This window comes from Onychomys torridus, chromosome 23 (assembly GCF_903995425.1).
Source record: "Onychomys torridus chromosome 23, mOncTor1.1, whole genome shotgun sequence".
Taxonomy (NCBI): Eukaryota; Metazoa; Chordata; class Mammalia; order Rodentia; family Cricetidae; genus Onychomys; species Onychomys torridus.
In genome coordinates, this window is record NC_050465.1 from 26,265,721 (window position 1) to 26,279,995 (window position 14,275).

Consider the following 14,275-nt stretch of genomic DNA (forward strand, 5'->3'; position numbering starts at 1 on the left):
AGCCATTAGGATTGCCTTCGTGCACTGGGTCTTTGTGGGGTTTTTGGTTTTGTTTCTTCAAAGAACAAGGTCTTAAATTTAGCCCATTCAGGCTTCCAACCTGGAATCCTCTGCATCAGACTCGAAGTGCCAGCATGTCTAGCTGATCTCCACTTGGAACCATAATAGCCACAGTGACAACCTTGTAGCAAAACTCTGAAGATGGATGTCTTAATGGTTTTCAATACTCTGAAGATGAGGAAATATTTACCACAAAACCAAAGAATACCGCTTGTTAGTGTATATACACCAGGACTTTCAGGGCACTGAAGGACACAGAAAAGAGAATAGAAGAACTAGATGGGTAAGAACTTGAGAGGAACAAACTGAGATGGGGAAGAACTAGATTAAAGGGCTAGAAGAGAGTACTAGAGGAACGAGATGGAAGAGGAGGAAGAGCCAGATGGGAAAGAACAAGATGAGAGAGAAGGAGATGGGAGAGCAGCCGAGATGGGAAAGAACTAGATGGATGAGAACCTAGAAGGGACAGAACTAGATGAAGGAATTAAGATAGAACCTGAGGGGACAACAGATAAATGTAAAGACAAATTGGGCAAGAAAGAAGCTAAAAATGAGAGCAGAGTGTAAGCTTGTAGAGAGAGAACTGACAGAATAATAATGTATGGACTAAGGAGTTTCATGTACATAGATTCATTTCCTTTCTTCAAAGATTAATTATCAGTTGGTTGTAGATTCTTCCGGGACCCTGGGAAGGGCCCATCGAGGGGCTGGACCCCCGTAGTCCCCGATAAAGTCCACTTGTCCAGACAGGTTCTGGCAATGCAGAAGCACTCATGGCTATGATAAAAGATGGACTCAGCTCCTGCCTCAGGCACAGCCCAGGCTCCAGCTGCTGGCCCCCTGCCGTATGCTCTGCTCTGTTTCGGGTTGTCTGCACTCAGTCATAAAGGAAATCAGAGAAGAACCCCTGAAGCTCAGAGAACAACAAGGCAGACTTAGCCACCTGGAGGAGGCCCTAGAACCAGTGGGGCCTCTCCAGATTTTGGCTACCCTGCCTGAACCAGAATTGCTCTGAAGCCCAATGTACACAAGAAACCAAGTGGACAAAAAAAATGACAAAAATAAAAAAGCTGCCAAAAAGGACAACACTGGGTGGTGGTACTACTAGCCAGGCAAGAGACTCCCTATCATCACGTCACTCTCAATGGCTGCTCAGCATCTAAAACCAACTGGACAAGAAGCTCAGTAAGGCAGCCCAGTGAGCTTCCTGAGAATAAGCTGACCAGCTCAACTGCTGTCCTCTCTTATGCCTTCCATGAGTTCACAGAATTTTTTTTTTGTTTTTGTTTTTTTTTGCCAGAGCTGAGGACTGAACCCAGGGCCTTGAGCTTGCTAGGCAAGCGCTCTACCACCGAGCTAAATCCCCAACCCCAGAATTTCTATTTTTATTTTATAGGAACATATAAGCTTATTTCCCATTGGCAAAAATATGTTGGAGTCTAATTATGATTTAAATCAAACTTACAGTCCAATAGCACAATTCCTTTAGCACCAACCTAATAACAGTATCTTTCTGATAAACAATCTTACAGGTTATCCATAAAATTTCAATTTTCTAAGCATAAGAGTATTTACAAGTAAACAGTTTGCTTAAAATACTTACTTTAATCTTTTCTGCCAAGGATGGTGTTATGTTGATTTCTCTTTCTCCTTCATCATACATTTGAAAAATTAGATTGCGCATTACATCACCTGCTATCCAATTAACCTCATCCTGGTGTTTGATCTGGATTGCTTTCTGTCCCTCTACACGAAATATCTGCAGGCGAGCAACGTGGCTACTGGGAAGTAACTTGATAGTCTTTTCCACGGGTGACACATCTTTACAACTCTAGAAGAGAAAACATGAATATACACTGAGTGACCTACGTATTCATTTCCTCTTTTATCTAATGGCAAATCCATGGCATTGTTTAACAATTTAGTTTCAGTATTAGGAAAGATCATCTGATCACAGTTACACTTGTAACAGGTTTATCATTAACATGGTATTATAAGCCAGATGTGGTGGCACCCACCTGTGATCTCATCACTTGGGAGGTGTGGGCAGGAAGTCAAGAGTTCAAGCCATTCTCAGCTACACAGTAAGTTCAAGGTCAGCCTGGAATACACAGGAGACCTGGCTTTTAAAACAAACAAAAAAGGTATTATACTTTTAACAGTAAAAACTTTATACCATCAGGCATAAATGGCATTGGATACATTCTGAAAACTACTAACAAGGATGCCTTCTTTCTTATTTTTTTGGATTCACTTTAAAATTATTATAAATTATTCCTAAGATTTAAATTAAGTTACAGATTCAATAAAGAAGAAACCAAGAACTTTCCATAAAATTGAAGACAAATTACTGCCACAGAAGATACTACTTTTTAGTATTAAGCTGTATTGAAATTTTATGGTTTTTTTTTTTCCCCAATTAATAGCACACTGGGATAAATGAAAAACCTTGTTTATAGCCAGAAGGGCTTTAGATGCCCTGAAAGCTGAGCTTATCAACATACTGAGAAATTTATATTGATTACCAGTATACTATGATTGTACAGATCCATCATAAAGAAGTTGCATTTAGGCATACAAAATTAAACTATTAAACCATCACTTCTTTAATAAATTATAATACCTTCAACACAAAGTTATTTATTAATCCTAAAATAACTTTAAACTTTCCTTGTCTATTTATAGCTATTCCTATAGAAACCCATTTATGTGAGTTATTTAATTTTTATTTATAATTCCCACATTATAAAATATCAAGCAATTTATTTTAAAGGCATACAGATTTACTTGACTCCTTACTCTCATGGCTGCATCCTTTGGACAAGACACTAAAAACTGCCTAAAAGCAGATATAACTTGCTATTAATTTAACTAAACTGAATTCCTGGTCTTCTGATACTGCTATATAATTACATAAGTCTTTTTTGCCTCAAAGGCCACATCCTCCCCATCCCCAGATAACTGTTGAGTCCTGTACTTTTTGACACTTTGCAAGATATTATGTGCACGCACATGTCTGCATGTGCACACAAACATTGCTTACATTATTGCATAAAGGAAACGAATCCTAAATATTTTAAGATTGTCAAGGGCTGAGATGTAGCTCAGGGGAAAAGTACTTGTCAAAAACCCTAGGTTTGACTGAGGAGGAAAAGATAATAAAAACATAATTAGCCTTAAAAGAATTAGAATGTGCCAGGTGGTGGTAGTGCATACCTTTAATCCCAGCACTTAGGAGGCAGAGGCAGGCAGATCTCTGTGATTGAGGCCAGCCTAGTCTACAGAGAGTATTGGGGGGAGAGAATCAGAATAAGGTAAGAGTTTTTGCCTCTCTAAGGCTCAAGACAATATTAGATACATTAGGATCATGACATTAGTATTAGGTATACAAATTAGTAGATAAGTGTGAGTTAAGCAGCTGATCTCCCCCATCGACTGCTAAGGAATTTATTCAAGTATTTTCCTTCGATATTTGTTACCTCATTTGGCAATTTTATGAACTGTTTCTAGTACTCTCCATTAGCCATGGATACTTATAAAAAAAATTGCACATGCATACAAAGTAAAAGTTTTCATGTCTTTCAGTGATAGTTTAAGTGGGAATATTTACAGAATTTAAAAAAAAAAGGAATAAAAACAAAATAGTACATTTTAATATTAGATAAGTTTTAAGACTCCAAGTAAAACCAAAGAGAGAGGTAGCTTACAGGTATCTCGATCCTGGCAGTCAGTGTCTGGTCTTTCCTAATGTTCTGAACTTGAATTGCTGACCCTGTTAGGATGCTGGTTCCAGAGCTACTGCAATCCACAGTGTAGACCGGCAGGCTTGGAGCACCTAGAAACTAGAGGGAGGACAGAAAGGTCATTAACTGCCTAATCCATAACTACTCAGCACCTATTCAAATTCTTGAGTAACTTACCATAGCTAGTATTTCTGGCTCTACACTGGAAAATTCTAAATAAAACTCAAAACATTATGATTTTCTATGTTACATAAAATTTAACCTTTTAGGGGGTTGGGGATTTAGCTCAGTGGTAGAGCACTTGCCTAGCAAGCGCAAGGCCCTGGGTTCAGTCCTCAGCTCTGGCAAAAAAAAAAAAAAAATTATCCTTTTAGAAAACCTTCCTCAACATTCTTCTTTTTTTTTTTTAAACTTAAAAAAAGATCACGTGCATCTATGAGTGTGTCTGTCTGTCTCAGGCATTAAGAGGGTGTGGGATCTCCTAGAACTGGGATTATAGACATTGCAGCCATCTCTTCAGCCCTCTTTTTTTTTTACTGTCTTGAGTTTCTTTTGTTGTAGATCTTATCCCACCTTTGTTTGTGCACTAATTGTTTATAAATGGAACACCTTATCTAAAGTTAGGGAGAGATATGGGGAGATGGCGCAGTACTTGATAAAGCACCTCCATGCAAGCAGGAAGACTGAGTTTGAATCCCCAGAAACCACATAAAGCTAGTCACTACAGTGCACCTCACCAATCCCAGTGCTCCTAATGCAAGGCAGGAGTCACAGACAGGAATCTCCTGAAGCAAGCTGGGCAGCTACTCTGCCATATGAATTGAGACACATGAAAACAGACATACACAGAGACATATATACGAGTGGTTAAGAGAAGGGATCAAACTCATGAAACTGCTTAGCTGGGCCTGGTAGTGAAGGCCTTTTATCCCAAATACTCAAGAGACTAAAGCAGCAGAAAGAAGCATCAATTCAAGCCTTTTGGGACTACATGATGAGTTCAAGGCCAGCTTGAACTATTTTATAAAATCCTGTCTCAAAAAAAAAAAAAAAAAAAAAAAATCAAGAGGTATGAGTCTATAGCTTAATAATAAAACATTTGATTAGTATGAATAAGGCCTTAAATTCAGTTCCCAAAAAGAAAAGAAAAAAATGAAAAGAAATGGGGGGAAGGAAAGAAATAAAACTGGAAAGAGCTAGTATCTTCACTGACCTTTGTGTTATTGAAAGACTTCTGATAAGGAAAGGGTCTAAGAAATTTTTCATGGAATAAGCATTAAGACTTGATTTAAGCCTGGCGGTGGTGGTACATGCCTTTTAATCCCAGCACCTGGGGGAGTGGGAGTTGGCGCAGAGACATGAGGGTATCTATCAGCCTGGTCTACATAGCAAGTAAGTTCCAGGATAGCTGGCGCTATACAGAGAAACCCAGCCGTGTAAACAAACCAAAACAAAAAATGATTTAAAAAAAGAGGGCAAAAAGACAGTCTGATTTATTTCCTTTGGTTTCATTATATGTTATAACTTGCAGAATTTAAAAACAAAACAACATGCTGGGTTGGCAGCACTTGGGAAGCAGAGGCAGGCGGATCTTTGTGGTTCGAGGCCAGCCTGGTCTACAGAGCGAGATCCAGGAAAGGCACAAAGCTACACAGAGAAACCCTGTCTCAAAAAACCAAACAAAACAAAGCAAAAAACCACAACAAAAAACAAACAAACAAAAACCACAAAAACTTACTATTTAAGGCTTAACTTTGAAGCAGCAAAAAGACAGACACTGCCACTCCCTCAAACAGAAGGGTCCTAGCTGCACATCACAGAACATGACAGTGAGCTTACCTTACAATGGACAATCAGCTTTGGTTGTGCTGTTATGTTGTCTGAATCATCAACAACTTCTACCTCAAATGGGAAAGCTGTTCCATTCTCTATAACTAGAATTTCTGAGTCAGGTTTCACTTTCAGTCGATGAGGAGGACCTATCAGGAAATTCATAATAAAGTACATATTCAATAGATTAAATAGACTAAAAATATCATTTTGTATTTAATATTTATGGGTGATGCAAAAAAGAAAAGAAAAAAATACAGAATTTGGCTGGGCGGTGGTGGTGCACGCCTTTAATCCCAGCACTCAGGAGGTAGAGGCAGGTAGATCTTTGTGAGTTCGAGGCCAGCCTGGTCTACAGTGAGATCCAGGACAGGCACAAATCTACACAGAGAAACCCTGACTCTAAAAACCAAAAAACAAACAAAAACAGAACTTGATAAATTCTGTCTGCCAAATGTAGTCTGTATACATGATGGAGCTGTCTCAGTAACACAGCTAAATGTTTGATGTTGTGGGGCACTGGTGGTGCACACCTTTAATCCCAGCACTCAGGAGGCAAAGGCAGGTAGATATCTGAGTTTGAGGCCAGCCTGGTCTGGTCTATAGAGTTCCAGAATAGCTAGGGCTACACAGAGAAAGTCTATCTTGAAAAACAAAACACAAACAAAAACAGTTTAATGTCTAGATTTAGTCTTATATAAGCTATAGCACACTGATTACTTCATGCTAGAATGACCTAAACAGTCCTGAAAAACCTTAAAAACATCTGGGAGGGAAAGCATTCAAGAAGCAAAAGAAGTTTCTTGAAATACTGTTGATTTATCACCATTAACTTTACACGATGAATGACTACTGGCTCTAGCCCAAGTAGTAACATGCTGAATTCAGGCCCAGCATGGTAGCACAGTCCTGTAATTCCAGCATCTGAGAGCTGCAGAACAGCATGGGCTATGAGATAAACAAATTAACCCCAGTGATTATGTATAAGATTTAAAAAAAATGGATCTATACTTCTACAATAAACTAACTATAGGCCCCACAATCCTTAATACTTTAAAATTCAATTTATGCTAAACATTGATAATGAAAGTATATGAAAGCATTATCAGACACATTTACTTTAATGGTTAATATGAATATTTAGTATCTGCCAACTACTATGTCATGTTTGAAGTAAGCACTACTATGTTCATCATACAGAACACAAGGTCCTATCACCTCCATTTTATAAGAATGGAAGCATCTACAAACACCGGAAAATACTTAATCAAGAGACTACATAAAAAAATATTTAATACAAAGAGATGGACCCAAAGTCAGTAAGTGGCGAAGTCAAGTTTAAGTCCTGGTTTCTTGCCTTCTACCACAACATTGTGCTATTTCCTACTTTGCCATTTCTATCAAATTAAAAACCACCAAAATAATGTACCTAAGTAATAAGATTTCTATAAGTCATTTCTATTTGGCTTAGGTTACTTCTAAAAGCATATATATTTATTACTATAAATGAACTATTTTTCCTCATTAGTATCAATTTTCACTTATCGGTGTATGCCTGGGTAAAACCTCCAAGAACTTCAATTTAGAATGCAAATAAGGTATTGTTTCCTTCTGCTGAAATCCAGTACAAATGATCACTATGGACAAAGTGTTATAATCAAGGTTTCTAGGTATTGTAACTAAAATTTACATGCCAATTGTTCCTTGGCCTTAAGCCTAGGATCAAGTGTAAAACACTCAAGAAGCATAATCTTACTGGCAGATCTCACTTTGCAAAGGACAGTGTTAAAGAAAGTTCATGTGCAACTAGTACTTTGTTCTCTATTCAACAACTGCACAACCATGCAGAGTGAAGAGTACATATTAACTCATTTAACTGCTACAACCCTCTTAGGTAACATTCTAATGATTATTTGCAAAAGCAGGCAGACTATACTATAATGAAACCCAAATGGTCTGATTCTAAAATATACTTTTTAGGTCCTTACAACAGGCTATTCCTTAAACTAAAAAGCACATTCCACCCTATGTAACTTGAATACAGTTTCATTTTCCCAAAATAAATCCTTATCAATAAGGACCTATAATTTGTTAAAATATGAAAGTTAAACCAGTAAGACTAATACAGCAGTTTTCCCTAAGTCTAATAAGCTTATCTCTAGATGTTTTCTAATACAAGGTACTTAAAACATTTCTCCAAGATTGAGCTACATAAAGCAACTCTAAATGTATTTTTAAGATTTATACGGAGCTGGGGATGTAGCTCCATTGATAAGGCTACTTGCCTAGAATGCAGCCCTGTTCAATCCCCACACCACACCACATAAACCAGCTATGGTGTTACATGCTTGTAACTCATCACTTGGGAGGTTGAGGCAGGAGGATTGTGAGCTCAAGGTTACCTAAAGAGTCTCTGAGGCTACCTAGACAACACATCTCACTTCTCCCCCCGCCCCCCTCCCTTTTTTTTAAGAGACAGAGACTTGGTGGTATTAATATCTTCCTCAAACACCAAACTGTATAAAAGTATCTTTATATTTTTATCATAATATCATTTCTTCTTCTTCTATTTTTTTTTCTTTTGGTTTCTTTGTTTTTTGACAGAATATCATTATCACAGCCCAGGATTGCAATCCTTTAGGGCTGGAGAAATGGTTTAGTGATTAAGAGTATTTACAACTGTTCCTGGGAGATCTGTCATCCCTGACTGCTGTAGGCACAGAATCCAAGTGCATAAGCCACCCCCATATATGTAATTGCCATCTTTACTGCCTCAATGCCCTATATTCTGGCCATTTACCACTACAGCAACCTAAGAATATTTAAAAAGTAAAAGTAACTATTCCAAATATTGTTAAAAATAGTATTACCAGGCAGCAATCTAATTTTCAAAATCTGTGAATCTTCTTTTAAACCCGGAAGAACAACCTTCAGATTAAAACTCTGTTGAAAAAAGACAGCAAAAATTAAACCCAAGTTTTAAATAAGTAGCTCACCATTTCAATTCTGATTTGTGTTTGATTTTTATCTTTCTTATCACTATATAAATTTACTCACACTTTTAGTCAGTAAAATTATTACAAATATTTAAGAATCCCAGGTGAAAAAAAAAACAAAACTTTCCTCAAACTCAAATTGTGTTTATCTGAATAATATGAGGTAATATCAGAATAAGGATATTTTTGAAAAGGTAAAACAGAGGTATAAAGACAGCTCAGTGGTTAAGAGTACTTTCTCCTCTTGCAAGGGACCCAAGTTCAGTTCTCAGCATCCATAGGATGGCAACAATCACCTTTAACTCCAGTTCCAGGGGATCCAATTAGGGTTTCTGGACTCCAGGCACCAGGAACCAACCCTCCGAAGGGTGCACACACATACATGCAAGCAAAACAGTCATACATATAACACAAAAAACTAAAAATATATTTTAAGTGAAACAATCAAGGAGTACAAAGGAAAAAAACCGGATTGAACTCTGAACAGAAAGATAACAGTAACTAAAGAGATCTAAGTAAAAGATCCATTTAAAAGATGGGAGAGGATCTGAACAGACCTCTCAAAAGAAGAAATAAAATTGGCCAAGAATTATTAGAAAATGTTCACTATCTCTAGCAATTAGGAAAATGTAAATCAAAACAACTCTGAGATTTCATTCTATCTCAGTCAAAATCACAAAGATCAATGGAACAACTAATATAACAACAATATATAATATAACAACAAATTCTGGAAGGGATGTGGAAAAAAGGAAACTTTCATTTACTGTTGGGATTGCAAGTTGGTCCATCTACCCTGGGAATCAGTGTGAAGAATCCTCAAAAAGCTAAAAATAAATCTTCCATATGACCCAGGTATACTGCTCCTGGGCATATGACCAAAGGACTCAACATCATACTCCACAAATAGTTACTCAGCCATGTACATTGCTATTCTATTTACATGTGTTAGGAAATAGAAACAGCCTAAATGTTCAACTGATGAATGGATAATAAAAGTGTGGTAGGTATACAATATGGAACACTATGCAGATGTAAAGAAAAATGAAATCATGAAATTTTCAGGTAAATGAATGTAATTAAAAGTATTATGTTGAGTATGGAAATCCAGACCCAGAAAACAAAGTCATGTTTTCTCTCATCTAGTTCTCAATCTTTAGATGTGAGTACATAGCTAAGAATAACCATAGAAACCAGTAAAATAGGAAGGTATAATGGGGAGAATGCAATAGAGAGGAACAGCAGGGTACCAGTGAATTGGGAGGGTGAAATTGAAAAAAATTATAGAGGAGCGATGTAACTAAGGAGGGTCAATAAAGAAGGAGAGAGGGGAGGATGGTACAGTAACAGTAAGAATGTCTGAAAAGAGTTCTCATTATCATCATTTTATTTTAAATTACATATAATAAATATAAATGTGTGTAAATATACATACACAGTTTAAATCATTCACACCTGGGCTGACAAAGTCTCCCCCAAGAGCATACATAGACTAACAAAAGAAAAAGAAAAAAAATCAATACCAAGCATGAGACACTTCCTTTCAAGTTGTTGGTCAAGGGCAGTCCAAGAAACTTCCAAAGCATTACAGGCTATTGCTATTGCCCTAGAAGTTCAACTAGAAGTTGAAGGTAAATCCTTATTGCTGTAGACATCATGCACTTACAACATAGAGCTGGATCTGATCTGAAAGCTTCCTCCCTGGAAGACTAGATTCCATGGTATCAGAAGGTACCGTGCAGGTTTCTGAGAGAGGGAAGCAGCCATGATGCCTATGATCCACAACAATGATCATCATGGCACAGTGACCCTAAAGGTCCAATAGTGGCATGCATATGTTGGTGGCAACCAACAGCTTTCTAACTGGACTTAAGGCTTACTCAACTAAAGAGAAACCAGGCCTGGTATTGGAAACCTAGCCAACTATTCAAAGCTAGTGAGGCCATGGATCTTGGAGAACCTACAACCACCACTTTACTGAGCCAGCAATAATTCCTAACAACACTCTAAATATGTATCCTTATACCTACAGCTAAGTGTAGCCTAGCCCCTCAACCCCACATCAAAAAAATATCTCTTTGCATCAGAGAGATCATTACAGAAAAACAAAACCAATGGAAATGCTCAAAACAAGCGACCCTATGGGGACCAGCCCCAACAAATACATCATCTAGATAATTCCTGCACCCAAGGCGTAGGGCATACCAAGGAAGAGGGGACATAAAGATTCTAAGAGTGGGAGGAAAAGGAAGTCTTCTGTGAGACTACATCTCCTAGAAATGTTAGAGACACTATATCAACTAAGTTTCAAATAACAAGGCTGCCTAAATAAGACTTGAATCAGGATGAAAACAGCTAACATGGAAGGGGGAAATCTCATGAACTGCAAACCTAGACAAAGTACTAGAGGCAACCAAGGAATTGAGAGCAGGAGAAATACTCTTCCCCAGGAAATAAATGCCCCAATTTGGTTATCCAACACCAAATGGTCAGCCCTGAAAATATATGCATAAAGTAACAATATAGAGACTAAGAACACACACACACAAACACACACAGCCAAGAATTTGAGAGAGAGTAGGAAGTGGATACATGGGAGGGACTGAAAGGAGAAAAGGGAAGGAGGAAAATGATGCAATTATATTTCAATTTTTAAAATAAATTTAAAAACTCAATCTAGACACTTCTGAATGGATGCAATATTCTGGACTAGATTTTGAACAGAAAGGAAACAGCAACTGGAGACACCTAAATAAAGTCTGGTTTTCTTCTTCCTAGTACTGTCTTAATGTTTACGAGTGTGTATAAATATATGTATGTGGTTCTGAGATATTAACACAGAAACTCTGTAAGCTCTTATTATCTCTGAACTCCTCTATAAATTTAAAGTTATTTTAAAAATCTAGAAATAATTTTAAGTCCACTTACACTTAACATTTAAAATTTGACACAAATCTCAAATTATTTCAGAAAAGTCCCAATTGAGAAAGGTGTATAAAACCTGATGTTAAACATCATTTGATAATATGAAGCAGCAGTATGTAGGTTAAGTAACACCTATTAAAATGTTTTCTATTACAGGGCTAGAGAGATGGTTAAGAGCACTGGCTGCTCTTCTAGAGGACCTGGGTTTAATTCCCATCACCTACATGGTAGCTCACAACTGTTAACTCCAGTTTTCAGGGGACCCGATATCTTCTTATGGACACCTCAGACACCAGGCATGCACATGGTACACAAAACATCCACATACACACACAATAAAATAAAAATTTTGAACTAGAAGTATTTTGAATTTTAGAATATCTATAAAAACAAAGCTATTTGAGGAATGAAGCAAGTCTAAACATGAAATTCATCTACTTTTCTGTTTAAAATCCATCACCTTCAATACATTTTTATACAGTAAATAAAATAAAATAGGTGTGCCTATTCTGACTGACATTTATCAAATAAGGTCAGGTGTATAATTTTTTTTTACCAGTGGCATCATATCAACTTTCAAAACATTTCAGACCAGGGCTACTCTACTTGAAATATCTGAAGAAAGTACGTGTTCCTTCTCTCTTCTTTGGGCTGGTACTGGGAGGTTAAACCCAGGGCTTTCCAAGCACTCTAACATAGACCCAGGCCCCAGGAAGCTTAAACATTATATTGATAGGGAAATATCTGTATATTTTTTAACCATATGTATCTCTTACTGACTACTTCCCTTTACTAATTCTCAAAACATATTAAACTAGTCAGCAAAAGTTTCACTGATTTGAAATTGTGGTTTCTGGTCTAAGAAAAATAAGGGGAGGAAAAGGGAAATCTACCAGAGAAATGTTGAATGAATGGTTCTGAATGAAGATAAAGACAGCTGGAAAACATTTAACTCAAGGATATTGAAATCACTATGGTAATAAAAATGCCAGATTTTCACACAGCTCTAACTGGTGAGTCAGGTAACATAGCACTGATGAATTCCTAACAAGTCAGAATTAATGTGATCTTCGTTACAAAATATAAAACAAAGGAAAATAATCCCAGGTCATTTAACATTGAATTTCCACTTTACCATAATAGGAAACAAATAATAAATATTATAAAATTTATGTATAGTGCTTACCTTGCCTTGACAAGAGTTTACTGGACCCTTAGCTACGACACCTTGAATTACACAATTTGGGCCTTTGGTTATTTCTTCATAATGTAAAGACAGACCACTGGAAAAAAAAAGATTATTTTTAAATTCCCCTGTACCATCTACAAATGAGCTTGCAAATGTGCTACTGGCATGTTTAATTCATCTTTCTAATAAAATTTCTAATTTAATTTAAATAAGAAATAAAGAGAAAGCCAGGTGGTGGTGGCGCATACCTTTAATCCCAGCACTCAGAAGACAGAGCCAGGCCGATCTCTGTGAGTTCAAGGCCAGCCTGGTCTACAGAGTGAGTTCCAGGATAGGCTCCAAAGCTACACAGAGAGACCCTGTCTCGAAAAACCAAAATAGAAATAAAGAGAAGAAAATTCCTAAAAAATTGTCTTTTCCCCGCCTTGAGTCAGGGATTCCTTATATAGCCAAGTTTGCCTCAAATTCATAATCCCCCCGCCTCAGTCTCCCATTACAGATGTGTGCTACTCTATCTAGCTCCAAAAAATTCTATAGTGGAAAAAAATATGACCAAGCAAGTATAAGTGATACCAATGGGGCAAACATTGAAAATAATACGACAGGCTGTCACAAAATAAAGAAACCACGCATGTTGAGTTGATCAAGACATAAGGAATAAGGCAAGCTACACGCCCAACATAAGTCTGATGTAACAGCACACCGGCCACTGTACAACCACTGGGCTAACTGCTGATTATTCCCTAGCACTAGTCTTGGAGAACTAACTGGCTTTTCCATTATGCAGCTGTAAATACTTTGACAGTATTTAAGAACAACAACAACAACCAAAAACAAAAAACAAAAAAACAAAACAAAACAAAAAAACCATAAAAGGGGCAGATACAAGCAAGAAATGTACCCTATAACTAGAAACCCTGCCCGCAGCCACCCCTGGAATCTGCCTTAGCTTCCTTTCATTAGGCTTGCTCATAGAAGTGTGACTTGGTGAGAACATCAACATGCACACCTTGACTATTTTATCACTCCAGACTCTCACTGCTGATACAATAAGAAAAAAAAAAAAAAAAAAAACAAAGGTAGACCACAAAACATCCCTAACAAAAGAAATAATCAAGTACACCAGGTTCACAGGGTGAACTCATTGTTTCCTCATTCTTTTCTATGGCTCCCTTAAAATCTTGCACTCAGTAAAATTTTAGGCAGTTTCTGCTACCTAGTCAGCAGAATGGCATCAGAGAAGTCTAAATAACAAAGGTGGCTTTCAAGTTCCTGTAAGCTTGATAATTATATGCTGAGCATCTTTTCTAGTGCTATGTAATACCTAGGTTAGCTATGACCCTCAAGTAAAGAAAGAGAAAATGATAAAAAGATCATCAAAAGGTAAGAAAAAGCATATTTTTCTTAAGCATAAAATTTACAGGTATTTTCTGAATAGACAGATTTAAAATAACATAAAGATCTTAACAGTCTTTGATTTTACAATCAAGTAACATTATTTCATTTCAACTCATCCCAACAAAATGTTTCAA

At 37.1% G+C, this 14,275-nt stretch overlaps 1 protein-coding gene across 1 annotated transcript in view; it reads right to left on the reverse strand.

Annotated features, from left to right (window-relative positions):
- The window catches only part of Smchd1 (structural maintenance of chromosomes flexible hinge domain containing 1), a 135,808-nt gene that overhangs the window by 64,603 nt on the left and 56,930 nt on the right, over positions 1–14,275 (reverse strand). The window contains exons 21-25 of the mRNA XM_036173068.1: positions 12,741–12,837; positions 8,504–8,576; positions 5,643–5,782; positions 3,768–3,902; positions 1,664–1,891 (exon numbers count right to left, since the gene is read on the reverse strand). Coding sequence (XP_036028961.1) covers positions 1,664–1,891; positions 3,768–3,902; positions 5,643–5,782; positions 8,504–8,576; positions 12,741–12,837 — 673 coding nt within the window. The remainder of the gene's footprint in view (positions 1–1,663; positions 1,892–3,767; positions 3,903–5,642; positions 5,783–8,503; positions 8,577–12,740; positions 12,838–14,275) is intronic.